This window comes from Equus asinus, chromosome 8 (genome assembly GCF_041296235.1).
Source record: "Equus asinus isolate D_3611 breed Donkey chromosome 8, EquAss-T2T_v2, whole genome shotgun sequence".
Lineage (NCBI taxonomy): Eukaryota > Metazoa > Chordata > Mammalia > Perissodactyla > Equidae > Equus > Equus asinus.
In genome coordinates, this window is record NC_091797.1 from 27700435 (window position 1) to 27715265 (window position 14831).

General features: G+C 53.4%; 1 protein-coding gene across 2 annotated transcripts in view; it reads left to right on the forward strand.

The window, feature by feature from the left end:
- Positions 1 to 14831, forward strand: part of CPNE5 (copine 5) — an 86055-nt gene that overhangs the window by 14743 nt on the left and 56481 nt on the right. For both annotated transcript variants that reach the window (XM_014830986.3, XM_014830987.3), the window contains exons 2-3: positions 51 to 91; positions 895 to 941. In XM_014830986.3, coding sequence (XP_014686472.1) covers positions 51 to 91; positions 895 to 941 — 88 coding nt within the window. The remainder of the gene's footprint in view (positions 1 to 50; positions 92 to 894; positions 942 to 14831) is intronic.

The following is a 14831-nucleotide window of genomic DNA, read 5'->3' on the forward strand; positions in this document are numbered from 1 at the left end:
CGCCTCCTCTTCTGGGCTGTGCTAACTCCTGCTCTCTCCCCCTCTTTCAGGAACCTTTTGGACAAAGACATGTTTTCCAAGTCTGACCCACGTAAGTCCTGCTCTGACAATAATAACAGTGACAACAGCAGCAACGTTAGGACTGATCGCAGCAGCCAACACTGGAGCCCTTACTGAGCACTAACTATGCGCCAGGCACCGTCCCAGGTGCATCAGGCGGTTGAATGTTCCCCCGATACTGTCCAGAGAAAGACAGCTGGGGGGGTCTGACCCTTCCCAGCCCCTGTGCTAGTGAAGCCTCGACACAGCCGAGTGGGTTGGGGGGGGTCAGGGTGTCTGGGGCCAGAAGGTCTAGTCCCAGGGAAACCAGTGCATTTGAGAGCCCCAACTGGCTGTGGTCCGAGGGGATGGGCACTGATTTTGGAGCCTAGGGTTCTAGTCCTGAGCAATGCCACTCAAGTGTATGACCTCAGACAGGTCGTTGGCCTCCTCTGAGCCTCAGTTTCCCCATCAGTAGAGTGGGGCTGATGTTAATAGTAGGTCTCACGAAGCTGCTTGGGCTCTAAAGGGACAATGCATGTTTCAGAGGCTCTCTCCGGCCACACCTCTGCCACCCAGTCCTCTGTCATGCCCACCTGTCTACCTGCCTCACACTTCACACTTGCTCTGGCCTGGATGTGAATGGTCCCTGCCCCCTCTCCTAAAGGGTGCCCCTCCCAGACACGCCTATGCTCTAGGTCTGCTTCTTCAACCCCACCCCACGCCCACCCTCCTCCCCACCCCTACCCAGGCCAGAGTCTCCTGAGGTGCCCTCCCTCCGGGGCCCTCCCCATCTGGGGCCCCACCTTCCTCCTGGCCTGAGGTGCTAACCCTTTTTTTCTCCTCTCCCCACAGTGTGTGTCATGTATACTCAAGGGATGGAGAACAAGCAGTGGCGGGAGGTAGGTAAAGCCGCTTTCCCACTCTGGTAACATGGGCCTGTCCCTGATTGTCTGTCTGTGTGTCAAACTCTGGAGTTATCCCACCTGATATTTCTAACTGCGGCATCTAAGCTCCCCAGGAAGGACAGTAAAGTGTGCAGAGGTGGAGTGTTGTCCCTGCTGGTTCAGGAAGAGACTGAAGGTGGAGGGAAAGTACCTGCCCTCGGGGAGCCCCGGTCTGAGGGGGGACGCGGTCTGAGGGGAGACGCGGCCCCGCCCTCGGGGAGCCCCGGTCTGAGGGGGACGCGGCCCCGCCCTCGGGGAGCCCCGGTCTGAGGGGGGACACAACTTGTCCTCAGGGAGCCCCGGTCTGAGGGGGACGCGGCCCCGCCCTCGGGGAGCCCTGGTCTGAGGGGAGACACAACTTGTCCTCAGGGAGCCCCGGTCTGAGGGGAGACGCGGCCCCGCCCTCGGGGAGCCCCGGTCTGAGGGGGGACGCGGCCCCGCCCTCGGGGAGCCCCGGTCTGAGGGGGGACAGAGGGAGTCCAAGCCCACCAAGATCTCTTTGTCTGGTGGCCTGAGACCTGGTACAGCATCTAGGATATGCCTTGTCCACAGTAGCCTTCCCTTGGTTTCTGACTAAGGTGAGCATGGCTTCTGTCTAGTGATTCCCTGATCAGAAACCGTCAGTGACTCCCCTTTGCTTTGAATCAAGTCCCAGCTCGGTAGCCTGGCTTCCAAGCCCTGCCACAAGCCAGGACCACCCGCCTTGCCAGCCTTGTCTCAGTTCCGTTGTCCTCACGGCGCTCCGTGTGCCTTTTGCCCCTGTGGTGGTGTGTATGAGGAGAGGGCGGACTGGAAGGGCTCACTCTCAAGAATCACAAACTGTTCATGGGTGGCTGTGAGCCTCCTAGACCTTCATTCTGTTCCCCTCCCAGCACCCAGAGGGATCCTGTTAATACCCAAGTCAAATTCTGTCCCTCTGCTCAGAGCCCTCCAGTGGCTCCCATCTTGCAAACCCATAGTCTCCATGATGGTCCACCTGGCCCTCCACGATTAACTTCTTTCACCTGGCTGACCTTTTCTCCTACTGCTCATCCCCTCCATCACTCTACTCAAGCCACATCTGCCTCCTCCCGCTTCAGGGCCTTTGCACTTGCTGTTCCTTCTTCCTGGAATGCTCTTTTCCCAGATGTCCCTGTGGCCCCCTCACACCTCCCTCAGATCTTAACTCAGATGTCATCCTATCAAGGCCTTCCCTGGCTACCTAATCTGACATTTCAATCTCTCCAACACACGTGCCCGTTCCTGCTTAATTTTTCCTCCTTATCATTTTGTGCCACAAACCATAAATGGCACTCTGGTTTGCTTACTTATCTTGTTTGTCATGTGTCAGCTCCATGAGGGCAGGGATTTTCATCTGCTTTGTTCACTGTTATATTTTAAGCCCCTGGAATGGTGCCCAGCACACAGTAGGTGCTTAATAAATGGCTGTTGAAGGAATGCAAGGAGTAGGAAAAGGAGCCAGGCAAGGATGTGGCAGCCATAGTCTCGTTCCCATCTCTGCTTCCTTCCTCCCTCAGGCCTTCTGTGCCAGCTGGTTTTCAGGTGCAGAGAGGAAAAGGGGGAACCCAATCAAAGGTGAGGGTCTTGATGCCCCTGGCTCCTGTTTGAACAACAGAAGTAGCAGAACTCCTTACTGTTGGAGAAGCAGGTCTGGCCAAGCAAGGACGAGGTTGAAGTCTGGGGGTGAAGAATGTTCTCGTCCATAGTCGAGGAGGTAGGGGCGGATTTACTGGGTCTCAGAGCCAAAACTGGTTTCCTGTGGCCTTCGGAGCTGTAGGAATTGAGCTCACGCCTTCTGGTGATCAGAAGGGGCACAAGGCTGGGACAAGAGGGGATTTGACCTCGGCAGCCCCACCCCATGCCCTTCTCCACCTGTACCTGCGAAGTCGGCCTGTGGGCTGTGGATGGGGTCTCCACTGAGAGAGGGACGCTCCAAAGCCTAATGGGGCCAAGGCAGCTCCGAGAGCAGAGGGACAGGGGCCAGTTCCCAGGGCCTGCAGAAAGGGGAAGGGAGAAGAATGGTGCCCGAGATGACCAAAGCCAAGAGCCCATGGTGGGGTAGAGGGGCTTCCCAGAGGACATGACGAGAATGAGAGTGGCCAGGAAAGCTTCTGTTCCTCTGACTTTAGTAAGGAACCTCCCCTGCCTTGTTAGCGGACTGCCTGGAGCATCGCCTGCCGTGCTCCCTGCTCCCCCTTCTCCCTTCCCCCTCCCAGGCTCGGCAGAGGCAAGAGGCTGAAGGGGGTGAATTTTATCCATAAAATGTATGGGAAATATTTCCACAGGGGCTGGGCTAAAGTTGACTTTTTTGCCCTCTCCAAGACTCTAAGTCAATTAAAGTGTAAACCAGATTGCTGGGGAAATGTTTGGCCTACTTAAGTGAACTAATTACTTTTAAGGCCTTTTGGCTGAGCTTCATAGAAAGCAGGAATGTGCTAATGTCTTAGTGATTCATTCAGAAAAGTCTGGAAGGGCCTCTTCAGAAGGGCACTGCTCCACTAGTCATTAATTGCATTCTGTAATTGAGACTTGTCTCCCTTTGGGTCAGGGTCCCCATTTGTCCACGTTGCATCTTACCACATGCACCCGCAGGGTGGAGCAGAGGAAAGGTGTGAGGCCTGGGTGTCAAATACATCTGTGGAGGACCTGGAGCAGTTGCTTAACCTCTCTGTGCCTCAGTTTCCATTTGTATAATATGGGGTAACACCTACCTTGTAGGCCTGTGGTGGAGGAGAAACAACATGATGGACATAACATGCATGGTGCATAGTCATTGCTCAGTAAATATCATTGTATAGCATCATCCAGAGTGTTGGGGGCCTTGCCGGTCACTCCCCCCATTTCAGCCACTATTTGCAACAGTAAGCATTTATGAGGCGCCTGGGGAAAGAGGAAGATGGTCAAAAGAATAGAGCTTCACTAGCAGCACGAGCTGGAACTAGGGAGTTTGCAGCCTGGAGGGGGAGAGTCACGTGCGTGAATAATTTTAACAGAAGAAATGGTGAGAAGTATCGATGAGAATAAAATGAGAGAAGTTATAGCCAGAGTGCCATGTTTGGCTAAAGCACCTTGATAGCTCATTAAATTTTTTTAAATGGAATTTTAACCTAAACACAAGCCATCTGGCTAAGGGGTGCATGATGTGGAGCAGAGGTGAATCTGGGTCAGAAGGAACTTCCAGGATCATCTGGTTCAACTTCCACATTCTTTTGAGAGGGGCAGGATTGGTCTCAGGTGGCGGAATCAGGGTGCTAGACCCCAGAGCAGTGGGAGCATCCACTTGGAGGAGCTGATTGAGCTGGGTTTCAGTGAAGCCGGGGGACATGGCACAAGGGTCCAGCAGCAAAGATGGTGGTGTAAACAAAGGCACAGAGGGCGGCCTGGATGAGGTCAGTCTGGGTCCTGAGTAGTTGGGGGATGTAATAAAAGGCTATTTATAAAGCAGTGGGCGAGGTTTAGGGAAACCAATGAGGGGTGATGAATCATGGGGCTGGCAATAGTGGGAAGCCATTGCTACTCCAGGCCTGAGGGGGGAGGGGGAGGGGGTGGTTCCTGGAACTGCAAGGAGGCTTCCTGACAGGAGCAGAGGCCCTCAGTGGAGGACACGGTCAGCCCAGCCAACCTCACCCTCTTGCCACCCTCTGTTCCCCTGCCAGCACCTCCCACTTGTGGAACCCCACTGGAAAGACCTAGGGCAGGGAGCTGTTGATGCAGTCCACATGAGCCAGCCTCCGAGGCACAGAGCAGGGTGGAGAAGGGCCGGGAGTGGATTCGGAGGGGCAAACGGAGACCATCCAGAGCAGACAGTGAGCAGATGAGCGAGGCTGGCGGCGTTCAGGGTGAGGCGCTGGCAAAATACAGGAAGAGGCACCTAAAGGGAGCTCATGGCTGTCAGGCTGAGGACAGCTGAGGTCATGGGGTTAGAATGTCAGAGCAGGAGGGTCCCTAGAGTCAAGGAGACTGACTTCATTTACGAGAGGCAGTCAGCACCATGCGCAGCCTTCAGGGGTGACTGGCAGAGCTCAGCCACATGGGTACCCCTAGGACACAGGCTTCAAGCTGTTTCTGGAGAAGGGAAGATGCACTCAAGCGTATCGAGACCCTACTTCTTTGCCTGATTCTCTGTGTGACCCACAGAGAAAAGCATCAGCGATGGAGAATTTAAAGAAAAATCCAGATCTCTCTCTATGGAACTGCCCCTGGGATGGAAGACCGCCTTCGCAACCAAGCAGGAACCAATTCTTACCACTCCACCTGCTAGTTCATTGCAAACGTCTGTTAGCAGCATCTTGGCTGAGAGCTAATCATCCTATGACCGGAGGGAGTCAAGTGCAGGCACAGCAGTTTCTCCAGGCAGGGCCTAGACTCCAGAGTTGCACAAGGCGGCAGAGGGATGAAAGCTGTTCTCGTGTCCCCTGGCGGCTGGGTTTTGGCTGATTTTAACCATTCGGGTCATTTTAATGCCTTCTGAGAAAGCTCCATCTTCCTAGCACCTAAATCTGTCACTGCATTTTATGAAAATTGACTCAAGATGTAATTTTCACCCAGGAAATGGAGCACTATTTGCATCAAGGTTTGCCAGGGACTTCTGCATGTCCTGGGAAACGCAGGCTGGCCGGGCAGAAAGAGTCCCAGAAACGCTCTCGCTGGGAAGAGGGGCATGATAGGGCGAATCTCGTGGTTTCCCATTTGAAAAGGTGGGGAGGGTGATCCCTGCCCCTCCCTTGCCACGTAACTGTCCTGGCCAAGGGCCCCTTGCAAAGGAGGAGATGGGTATCACAGAACCTTAGGATGACCCATACCACCTGCAGGGCGTGTGGCCCCAGCCACCACACCCATACCTCCCTGCTAGAATGCTCAGTCTATTTTTGAGTAACCTCAGCCCGCTGAACATTTTAATACCAGCTGGGAATGACAGTTCATCTCTAAATATTCAGAATGATCTTCCTTGGAGCACCTTGATATGTGCCTCCACGTAACTCTGACTCAGTGAGCATGTGTTGAGCACCTACTGTGTGCCAGGGGAGAATGCTGGGACACAGAGGGGTACCAGACAGTGTCTGAGGCCAGAGCAGCTCACTTTCAATTCAGGGAGGTAACAATAACAGCAGTAATAATGCTAATAGCAAACACTTACGTAACAGTAGTGTGCCAGGCACTGTTGTAAGCATTTACATGTAGTAACTCATTTAATCCTCACAATAGCCCTGTGAAGAAGATATCATTATCGTCATCATCATCATCATCATCATCATCATCATTATTCGCAGAGGAGGAAACTGAAGCACAGAGAGATCAAGGTGAAAGTGGTTTCTAGAACACGAAATTGTAAGACCCATAATAGAGTTATCTATAAAAGGCAAAATTCCACTTCTTCCTAATTCTGCCCTCCTTAGATGGACAAAGTAAGTTGGTTTCTTCTTCCACGTGCTCTTTCCCTCAATATTGGAGGACGGCGCTCAGGCCCTGTTAGTCTGCTTTCGGGCAGACTTAGAATGTGACCATTTCTGTCAGTGGTTCCTCTTTGCATCACTGTCTCTTGTCCCTTTACCAATCCAGGCACAGACCTGGAACACATGTCCGTTTGTCAGTGTTCTTCCCAGAGGGTGTGTCCCGCACCGTCCACTTCTCCAGCCCAGAGGGTCACGGACTGGCTCCCTCCTCACCAGGGCTTGACCTGCACGATCACGCTCCTCCCTCCGGTCTCTGCAGAGTGTGTCTGTTTCTGAGGGTTAGACATCTATCGGCACTGTCTAGGCGTCCACTAGCCTTTTTGGCAGCTGTCTTCGACTTACTTCACGTTGAGTTTGGAGGCTCCTGTGTTTTTCTCACATGAGGTGCCGTCCAAACAGAATTCCTCCAGTGTAGATTTGGCAATTGAGTTTTTGAACCTAAATGTGACATATTACGTTTCCCTCTGTGATGTGTCATTTGGTAGATTCAGTCTGTAGTTACGGTCTGATGATCATGTTGAATTACGGTTGTCCATCCTCTTGGTTCTGCTTTCTGGTGCTGGCGGCGGCAGTTGTCATCCACATGAGTGACAGGGGGTGAATGGGATGGAGGTCTGTGGTCCTCTACTAGACACCTTTTCCCAGATTGACCTCAGTTCTTTAGTTGACCTTTGGGATATGCTGTTCAGCCACCTATGTAGTTCTACATAACTTTGTTATAACCCTTCCCATATTTCTCAATCCGGTCCTTAAGTATGAGTAACAGTCAAATGCCTTGTCAGATGAGGCTGTGAACTTAACATCCAAAACCCTGGGTTCCCATCCCAGCTCATATTTATTGACTATGTGACTGGTGAGGTGTTTATCTTCTCCAAGTCTCAGCTTACTCAACTGGGAAATGGGGTTGGGACATCTTCTTGGGAGGACTAATTAAGATAACACTTGCGAAATGCCTGGAAATATCCGCTGTAAGGTGCCCTTGCCCAGCTTGGGCACCTGGGCGCTCCATCACAGTGGGAACGGCTGCACTTGGAGACCCAGCGAACTAAACCAACCTGCCCGCACCAGGAGACAGCCAACATTCTAGAATATTCAGGCTTCCTGTGAAACCTGAGTCCCCTTCTCAGCCTGGGACGCCAGGACCTGATTGGCTCCAGGAGTGAGGGCTTCCAGGAGGAGAAGGGCTTGAAGGGAAGCATCCCAGCTCCTTGTGGGAAGAGTTCCTCATCAGGAGGGGCTCTTCCAGGATGGGCCAGAGGCAGGGATGCCGTTATCGCTGTGTCGTGCCCAAACAGAGCATTGCAGTTTGGCTCACTGGCCGCCAGGATGGTGGCCGCTGACAGTGCAGGACCCCAGCTCCCTGTCTCTCTGGTGCCTTTGTCCTCTCCCGGTCTTTATCTGCCTGTGATGTTTACCTGCCTCTCAGTCTGCCCACCAAACCCTGCCTCTGTGAGTGGCGGCCTGTCTGGCTCCTGCTCCCTTCCAGACCTCCATCTTCCTCTCTGGCTCTGCCCTCAGCAGCCAGCATCCCTTCTCTCCCCTTTAGCTCCTCCTGAGCTAAAAAGGGCTTTTCGCTGGTTCCAATGGCTCTCAAAATCACAGCTCAGGAATTCACCTGTTCCCTAAGCCTCTGAGACAAAACATCAACTTCTTAGCCTGGCGTTAGAGCCTCTCCACGCGGACTACCCTAAAAATGGCCGCAAGAAAGGGACTACCACTGGTGCCCCCTGCTGTGTGCTCTGCTGGTGCCTCCCAGTGCTGCAGCGACCACTGGGGAGGTGGTACTGGCCTGCGAGGCAGGGAAAGTTGAAGCAGCTGTTCAAGGCCATGTGGTTAATGGGCGCAGGGTCGGGATTCAAATCTGTTACGAAACCACCTAACCACAGTGGGCTCTCTGCAGCTGTCGGGCCTTTGGGGCAGATACCAGCAGCCTCCCACAGGCAGGGGTGGGTGCAGGCACATCTCTGCATCCGCTCAGCCTCCACTCTGGAGCCTACACAGCCGTGAAAACACGACTCGGGCTGACTTCTGCCCCGTGCACCGGTGTCTTGAGTTGAACTGCGTGGATTTGCGCCTTGAAAATGTTGGCAGTTTCATATGGTCTAACATTCAAGCTTAGACTCTGCCTAATATTAGCAAGTGGCCCCCAGTCGCACACCTGTCCTATATGTTCAGTGAGGTCCCAGGACCTACCTCTTGCCTGAAAGGCTAGCCGGAGGCAGGACAAGAGACTGTGTTCCTGCGCTGGTGAGGATCAGGCTGCAGTGGCACCATGTGTGGGAGAGCCCAGGGGTGTCAGAAGCCCAGGCCCGTTCCCAAGGCATGAGGTCGCTGGTCTCCACAGATGCTCACACGCTGCTAGTGCAGGTGCTTACTTGCTTGTATGACACTTCTAACCACCCATGTGTCTCTCCACACCTTCCTGTTGGCCATGAAAAATCATTGCTAACACCCCTCTGTTCATAGCTTCTCCAGTGCCCAGGAGGTAACATATTTGAGGTGAGGCCTCCTCGTTAGGGTCTTTCAGATGTAACTCCCACTCCTAGGATGGAGGAAACTCATTTAAAAAGATAATTTCAAGTCATATATTATAAACAATAGAACAAAACGCAAGCTGTTTGACTCCAAGCTTTTCTCAGCCTACCTCGTGGCCTGCTCCCTGCTCCTTCCCTAGCTGTGTCCTCCCTCCAGCTTCCAAACATTCTGCGCCCCTGGACTGGTGTACTTCCCACCCTCATAGCGTTCCTCCAAAGGAAGCCCTCCAGCCACGCCCATGCCTTTATCTGACTCTGATTCCCCCTTTAGCTCTCTCTGAGCTCCCCAGACACTCCGATCCGGCAGCTGAGATTGTTTCCTGATAACTCTGATTGTTCAAGCTACTCAGAGAATCAACCAAGATGTACAGAAAATCTGCTGTGTAACAGTAGGCATCCTTTACTGAGTGTCTGCCGTCTGCCCAGCATCTCAAACTCATCGTCCCTAATCCTTATAACAACTTTGCAGGCAGGGAGAGATTATCCCCAGATCTCAGAGAGATGGTGAAACTTACCCCAGGGGACAGGGCAAGGAAACCAGAGTTCTCTCCCTGTTGAACCACAGAGGGGTGGTGGTGTCATGGGCAGTTCTTGGGAGTCAGACAGACCTGGGTTTGTCTCAAGACCCTGGTACTTAGACCTGTGTGACCTTGTATTAGACACTTACCCTCTCTGAGCCTCAGTTTCCTCACACGTAAAATGGGCAACTAACAATACTTACGTGCTGGACTGTCTAAGGATTAGAGATAACATAGGATAAGTTGGAGGAGCCAGGTGGGCACTTGGTAAAAATAGTATCATTGATGGGGTCTGGGTGCCGGGCAACGTACCAGGCGATGTACGCGCTTTATCTCAGGTAACCCATTCTGTAGATAAGAGAGTGGAGGCCAAGAGGAGAAAATAAGTTGAATAAGACACTCTGGTATCCTCCAGGGTGCAAAGCTGTAGCAGGGAGGTCTCTGCCCTCAGAGAACTTACGGGGAGCTGGGGACACCAGACAAAGATATAGAAGGATTTAAAAGCCTCGTTTTCTTCATTGTGATGAGGGTATTGGAACAGATTTTCTTGGAGCCCTCAAGTTCCAGACCACGACTAGGCCAAGAGCCACCCAAGTGGTTTAGACATGAATTCTCAGCACTTCAGAGCAAGGAAAGATCCAGAGGGCTGGGGGGGCTTCCAAGGGGAGGTGGCACCAGGCCTGGGACTTGAAGGATGGTGAGAGGAAGAAAGGGCGTTACAGGAATGGGGCCTGACGTGAGCAAAGTCTGGAGGTGGGACTGCCCCGCCTGTCCATGAGACGTCAGTGACTGGATCTGACTGTGGCCCCGGGGTGTGTTGGAGAGACACGAGAGCTCAGCTCAGGAAGGGCGGGTAGCACCCCGTAGGGCCCTGTTGGGAGTACAAGGTCTTAGATTTAATCAGGGTTCCCAAAGAGGCAGCAGTCAGTGAGTAAGCATTTACTGAGCACCTACTATATGCCAGACCCTGATCCAGGCACAGAGTGGAGAACAAGACAGGCAGAGTCCCTGCTCTGGAGCGGCTTGAAATTGGGTAGTTTCAGGTACTGATTGCTAAGTGCTGTGAAAGGATAAAACAGCATAATGAGATAGTGGCCAGAGGGAGCTGCTTTAGTTAGAGGGGTTCAAGGAAGGTCCTGCTGAGGGGCTGGTGACCCTGGAGTTGAGTCCTGCGTGGTACATGCATAAGTCTGGGAGGAGGGTGTTCCAGGCAGAGGGAACAGCAAGTGCAAAGGCCCTGAGGTGGGAACAAGCTCATTGTACTCGGAGGACAAAAAGAAGGCCGGTGTAGTTTGAGTGGTGTGAACAATGAAGACAGTGGGCGATATGGTCACAGAGGTTGTCAGGGGCTGGTCCTGTAGGGCTTCATAGGCCATGTAGGAGTTCAGGTACTGCTCTAAGTGTGATGGGAAGCTATTTGAGGGTTTCGAGCAGGGGAGTGATGCAGCCAGTTTATGTTTCAGAAAGATAGCTCTGGCCACTGTGTGCAGAGCAGACTGCAGGGGAAAGGGCAGAAGGAGGAAGACGGTTTGTAGCCTTGTGGAGCTCCCGAGATGAGACGATGGTGGGCAGGGGCAGTGGAGATCCAGCTTGTCCAATGGCCAAGAGTTTAAATGTAAAATGAAATGACCCTCTGCCCACCAGGCTGTGAGCCCAATTTGGGATCCCTGATGACCAGTCTAGGACCTGGTGGCTGAGCTGTTGAGAGTGTGGGCTCTGAAGTCAAGGTCACTGGGTCCAGACGCGGGCCGCCGCCTGCCCAGCTGGGCTCTTGGGCAAGAGCTCGGGCTCCCAAGCCTGCTGTGAGGATTAGCCGAGCTAATTCATGTCAAGTGCCTGGGACGCATGGAGAAAATGCTCAGTAATGGCTCTCATAAGAAACCCTAAGTACTTTACTTAGGAAAATACTGCTTTACCCAGAGGAAGAAACCACTGGCATCATTCAGACATCCTGATGCCTTTCGGTAGGAACTACAGACATTTTGGGGTGCGCACGGGGACACGTGCCTTTAGGGCGAGGCTTGTGGAGGCCCCTCCCCCAACGCGCTGCAGCCAGACCCCGGCCCAGCCACCCAGGCGGGACCAGAGGAACAGACTGGGGGAGTGTCGTGCCAGCAGCTTGGCAGCCAGGCTTCTTGGTGAAAGGGCCATTCCCCCAGAAGCTGGGATGATTTCACAGATTATCTGGAACAATGGCTAATTAGGAACTAATCTTTTTGGCAGGAAGTCTTTCATTATGAGCTTGGTAAAATTTCACAGGCTGCTGCTGGTGTCTGGGGCCAGAGAGGAAACCTTCTCTGTCCAGGCCTGAGCACCGGGAAGGCCTCTGGGGCCTTGGGTCCCCTCCCTCAGGTCCCCCTTCTCCACCTCGGCCCTTCCTCACCTGGAGGCCTTAAGAAAACAGGAAGTAGTCTGGGAGGCCACTAGGCCACAGAAGTTGTGGTTCGCTCTGTGTGACTTTAGATAAGCCCCTTCCGCTCTCTGGGCCTGGTTTTCCTCACTCTACAAGGAGGGGGTGGCCACAGAATCCTGGCCCCCTCCAGCAAGAGAACTTTCCAGACCCAAGATGGTGGCGGGCTTGGCATGGAACCAGGTCTTCTGTGCCCCTCCCCACAACCCAGGCCCCCCTTTCTGGTGCCCTGACCTCAGGTCCTTCTCCTCTCCAGCCGTGGGCGCCCACCTGGACTCCATTCCCGGAGCCAACCTTGGAAAGCACATTCTCGTTTCCTATTTCTATTTGAGTCAGATAGCTTTCTGGCCTCTAATTTTAATCCCGGTGAACATGATTCATGAGGGGCCAGGGCTGGGCTCTGCAGCAAGGCTTCTAGAATCCCCAGTTAAGGAGCCATCAATAATATATGAAAATTATAGGGGAGCTCCAGCTGGGGAAGGGGGGCAGCTTCGAGGTAGAGAGCAGTCTGTCAGCTCCGGCCTCTTTCGGTCTGGCCGGCACAGCCAGGGGGCTTTGCAGCTGGGGGAGGTCTCCAGAGCTTCTTCCAGCTGTAATTTGTAAAAAGGCGAGAGCTGCTTACATCAGGGGCCAGTAAGATTGTCCAGGCTCACAGAGCCACCCACTCGTTACTGAGGCAGGGGACCGCGAGGAACACCACAGGGCGCACGTGGTGCCTCGTCACTCTTGGGAGCCCTGGTTCCCCCTCCCCACCGCCCGGTGCCTCTGGGGGGGACCCTCTGGCTCCTGGAGCTCCATTCCTTCGTCTGTAAGACTGGGATGATAAGAATATCTTCTCCATGAGGTCAGTGCTGGGTTAAATGAGACCATGGATGTGCGGAAGTGTTTTGAAGATGAGAAGTCACGATACAACATGGAAGGAGGAGGAGGCTTTGATGGAAGGAAGAAAGATGAGAGAGGGGGCGTTGACAGGCTGCTGGGAGAACAGGGCACGGCCAGGGCCGGAGCCCACCTGCCCTGGGCTCTTGTCATGGCCCTTTTCCTCGTCAGCTGTGTGAACTCCCCAACCCCTTCTCTGACTCTCTTTTCTCATTGCTTGAGAGGATTTGGTTCCTTCCGGCTCTAAAATGTTTAGGTTCTAGGTCAACTCGTTAATTAATCAACAAATGTTTATGGAAATCACAGGAGGGACCAGGACTGGGGGTGTGTGTGTGTGTGTGTGTGTGTGTGTGTGTGTATAGGGCTTGGAAGTGGGGGTTGAGCAGAGGTATAGGTCAGGGCACTCACCTGTACCACCTGACCTGTAGAACCACCCAGCCCCGCAGGAAGAGTTAAGGTGGAAGGGACCGTAAGCACTGCAGACATTCAGCGGTTGGGCCGGGGGTGGGAGAGCTACAGGAGGACAGACTGGATAGGACATAGTCCCAGCCTCACTCATGGTATTAACCTCTTATTGGTTAGTGACGAGATCCACTCCTTATTGATTTGGAGCCAGACTGCCTGGGTTTAAATCCTGTTCCTGCCACCCATCAGCTGTGTGACCTCGCGTGAGTCACTCAGTCTCTCTGAGTCTGATCTCAGTTTACTTATCTGTAAAATGAGGACAATAATAGTACTGCCTTATAAGGGTGTTATGAAGATTAAATGAGCTAATATATGGGAAAGACTTAGTGCCTGGCATGCAGTAGGGCTATGTCAGGGTTGTGATAATAAGCAACAGAACCCTGGCCAGTGGGGGTCCTGGGCCCATGGCCTGGTTACCCCTCTACCCAACCCTGGCCCCAGGCCCCAGTGCCCCCAGCCGCAGGCATTTGCGGGGAGTTGACCCAGATGTTGGGAGACGTCCCTGAGCTGCTTGCTGTCGCTGCCCCCAGCAAGGAGGAGGGGCCCAGATTTTAGAAATCTGGAAGCAACAGAGAGAGCCTCTTCCCAGGCTGCCTTGCTCTGCACCTCCTTGCCAGTCAGTGTGTCTGAGCGGGCCCTCCGCCCCCCCCCCCCCCCACACACACACCCTCCAGCCCCACTCTCGCTCAGCGGCCTCCTTGCCCAAGGGCTCTGCCTGCCTCCCTCCCCTCCCAGAGGCCAGAGTGCATTTTCTTCTCCAGGCCTGGGTCTCTAAGCAGAACTTTCACATTCCACTGCCTTTTTTCTAACGGAGGCCTGGGGCATTGCTGGACCTTGGCATTGTGGGGAGCCCACGGGGAGGGCAGAGCTTGGATCTTAGTGGAGTAGCTGGTTTGTAAGAGCAAGGGGCTGGCCCTGCGTTTTCCCCTCAGCCTTACCCTGTGTGTGGAAGATATGTGGAGAGAAACCACTCAGAGCTGGGGCCTCCAGGGGACTCAGGCACGGAGGACCCCTTTAGACAGAGGACAGAAACCTTCTCAGGCATGGAAGGTAAGCAGAAAATGTTAGTGGTGAGAGCCAGGAGCATCTTAGAGACTAAGTATGTTAAATAAATCAGATCATTTAAGCCTCTGACAGCCTTACAACGTGTAGATAGATGGTTATTCCCATTTTACAGAAGAGGAAACTGAGGCACAGAGAGGTGAAGGGATTTGCCCGAGGTCACACAGCCAGTGAATAGCAGAGCCAGGTTTCAACCCAGGAAGCCTGGCCCCAGACTGCTCTGTTAACTATTCACTTTACTGCTCTATGTGGGAAACCCTAAGATCGGCCTTCAAAGCTAGAATCAGTGACTCATAAAGCTTTCTTTTTTTTTTTTTTTTTAAAGATTGGCACCTGGGCTAACATCTGTTGCCAATCTTTTTTTTTTTTTCTGCTTTATCTCCCCAAACCCTGCCTGTACACAGTTGTATATCTTAGTTGCAGGTCCTTCTAGTTGTGGGATGTGGGACGCCGCCTCAACATGGCCTGACAAGCGGTGCCATGTCCATGCCCAGGATCCGAACCCTGGGCCGCCGCAGCAGAGT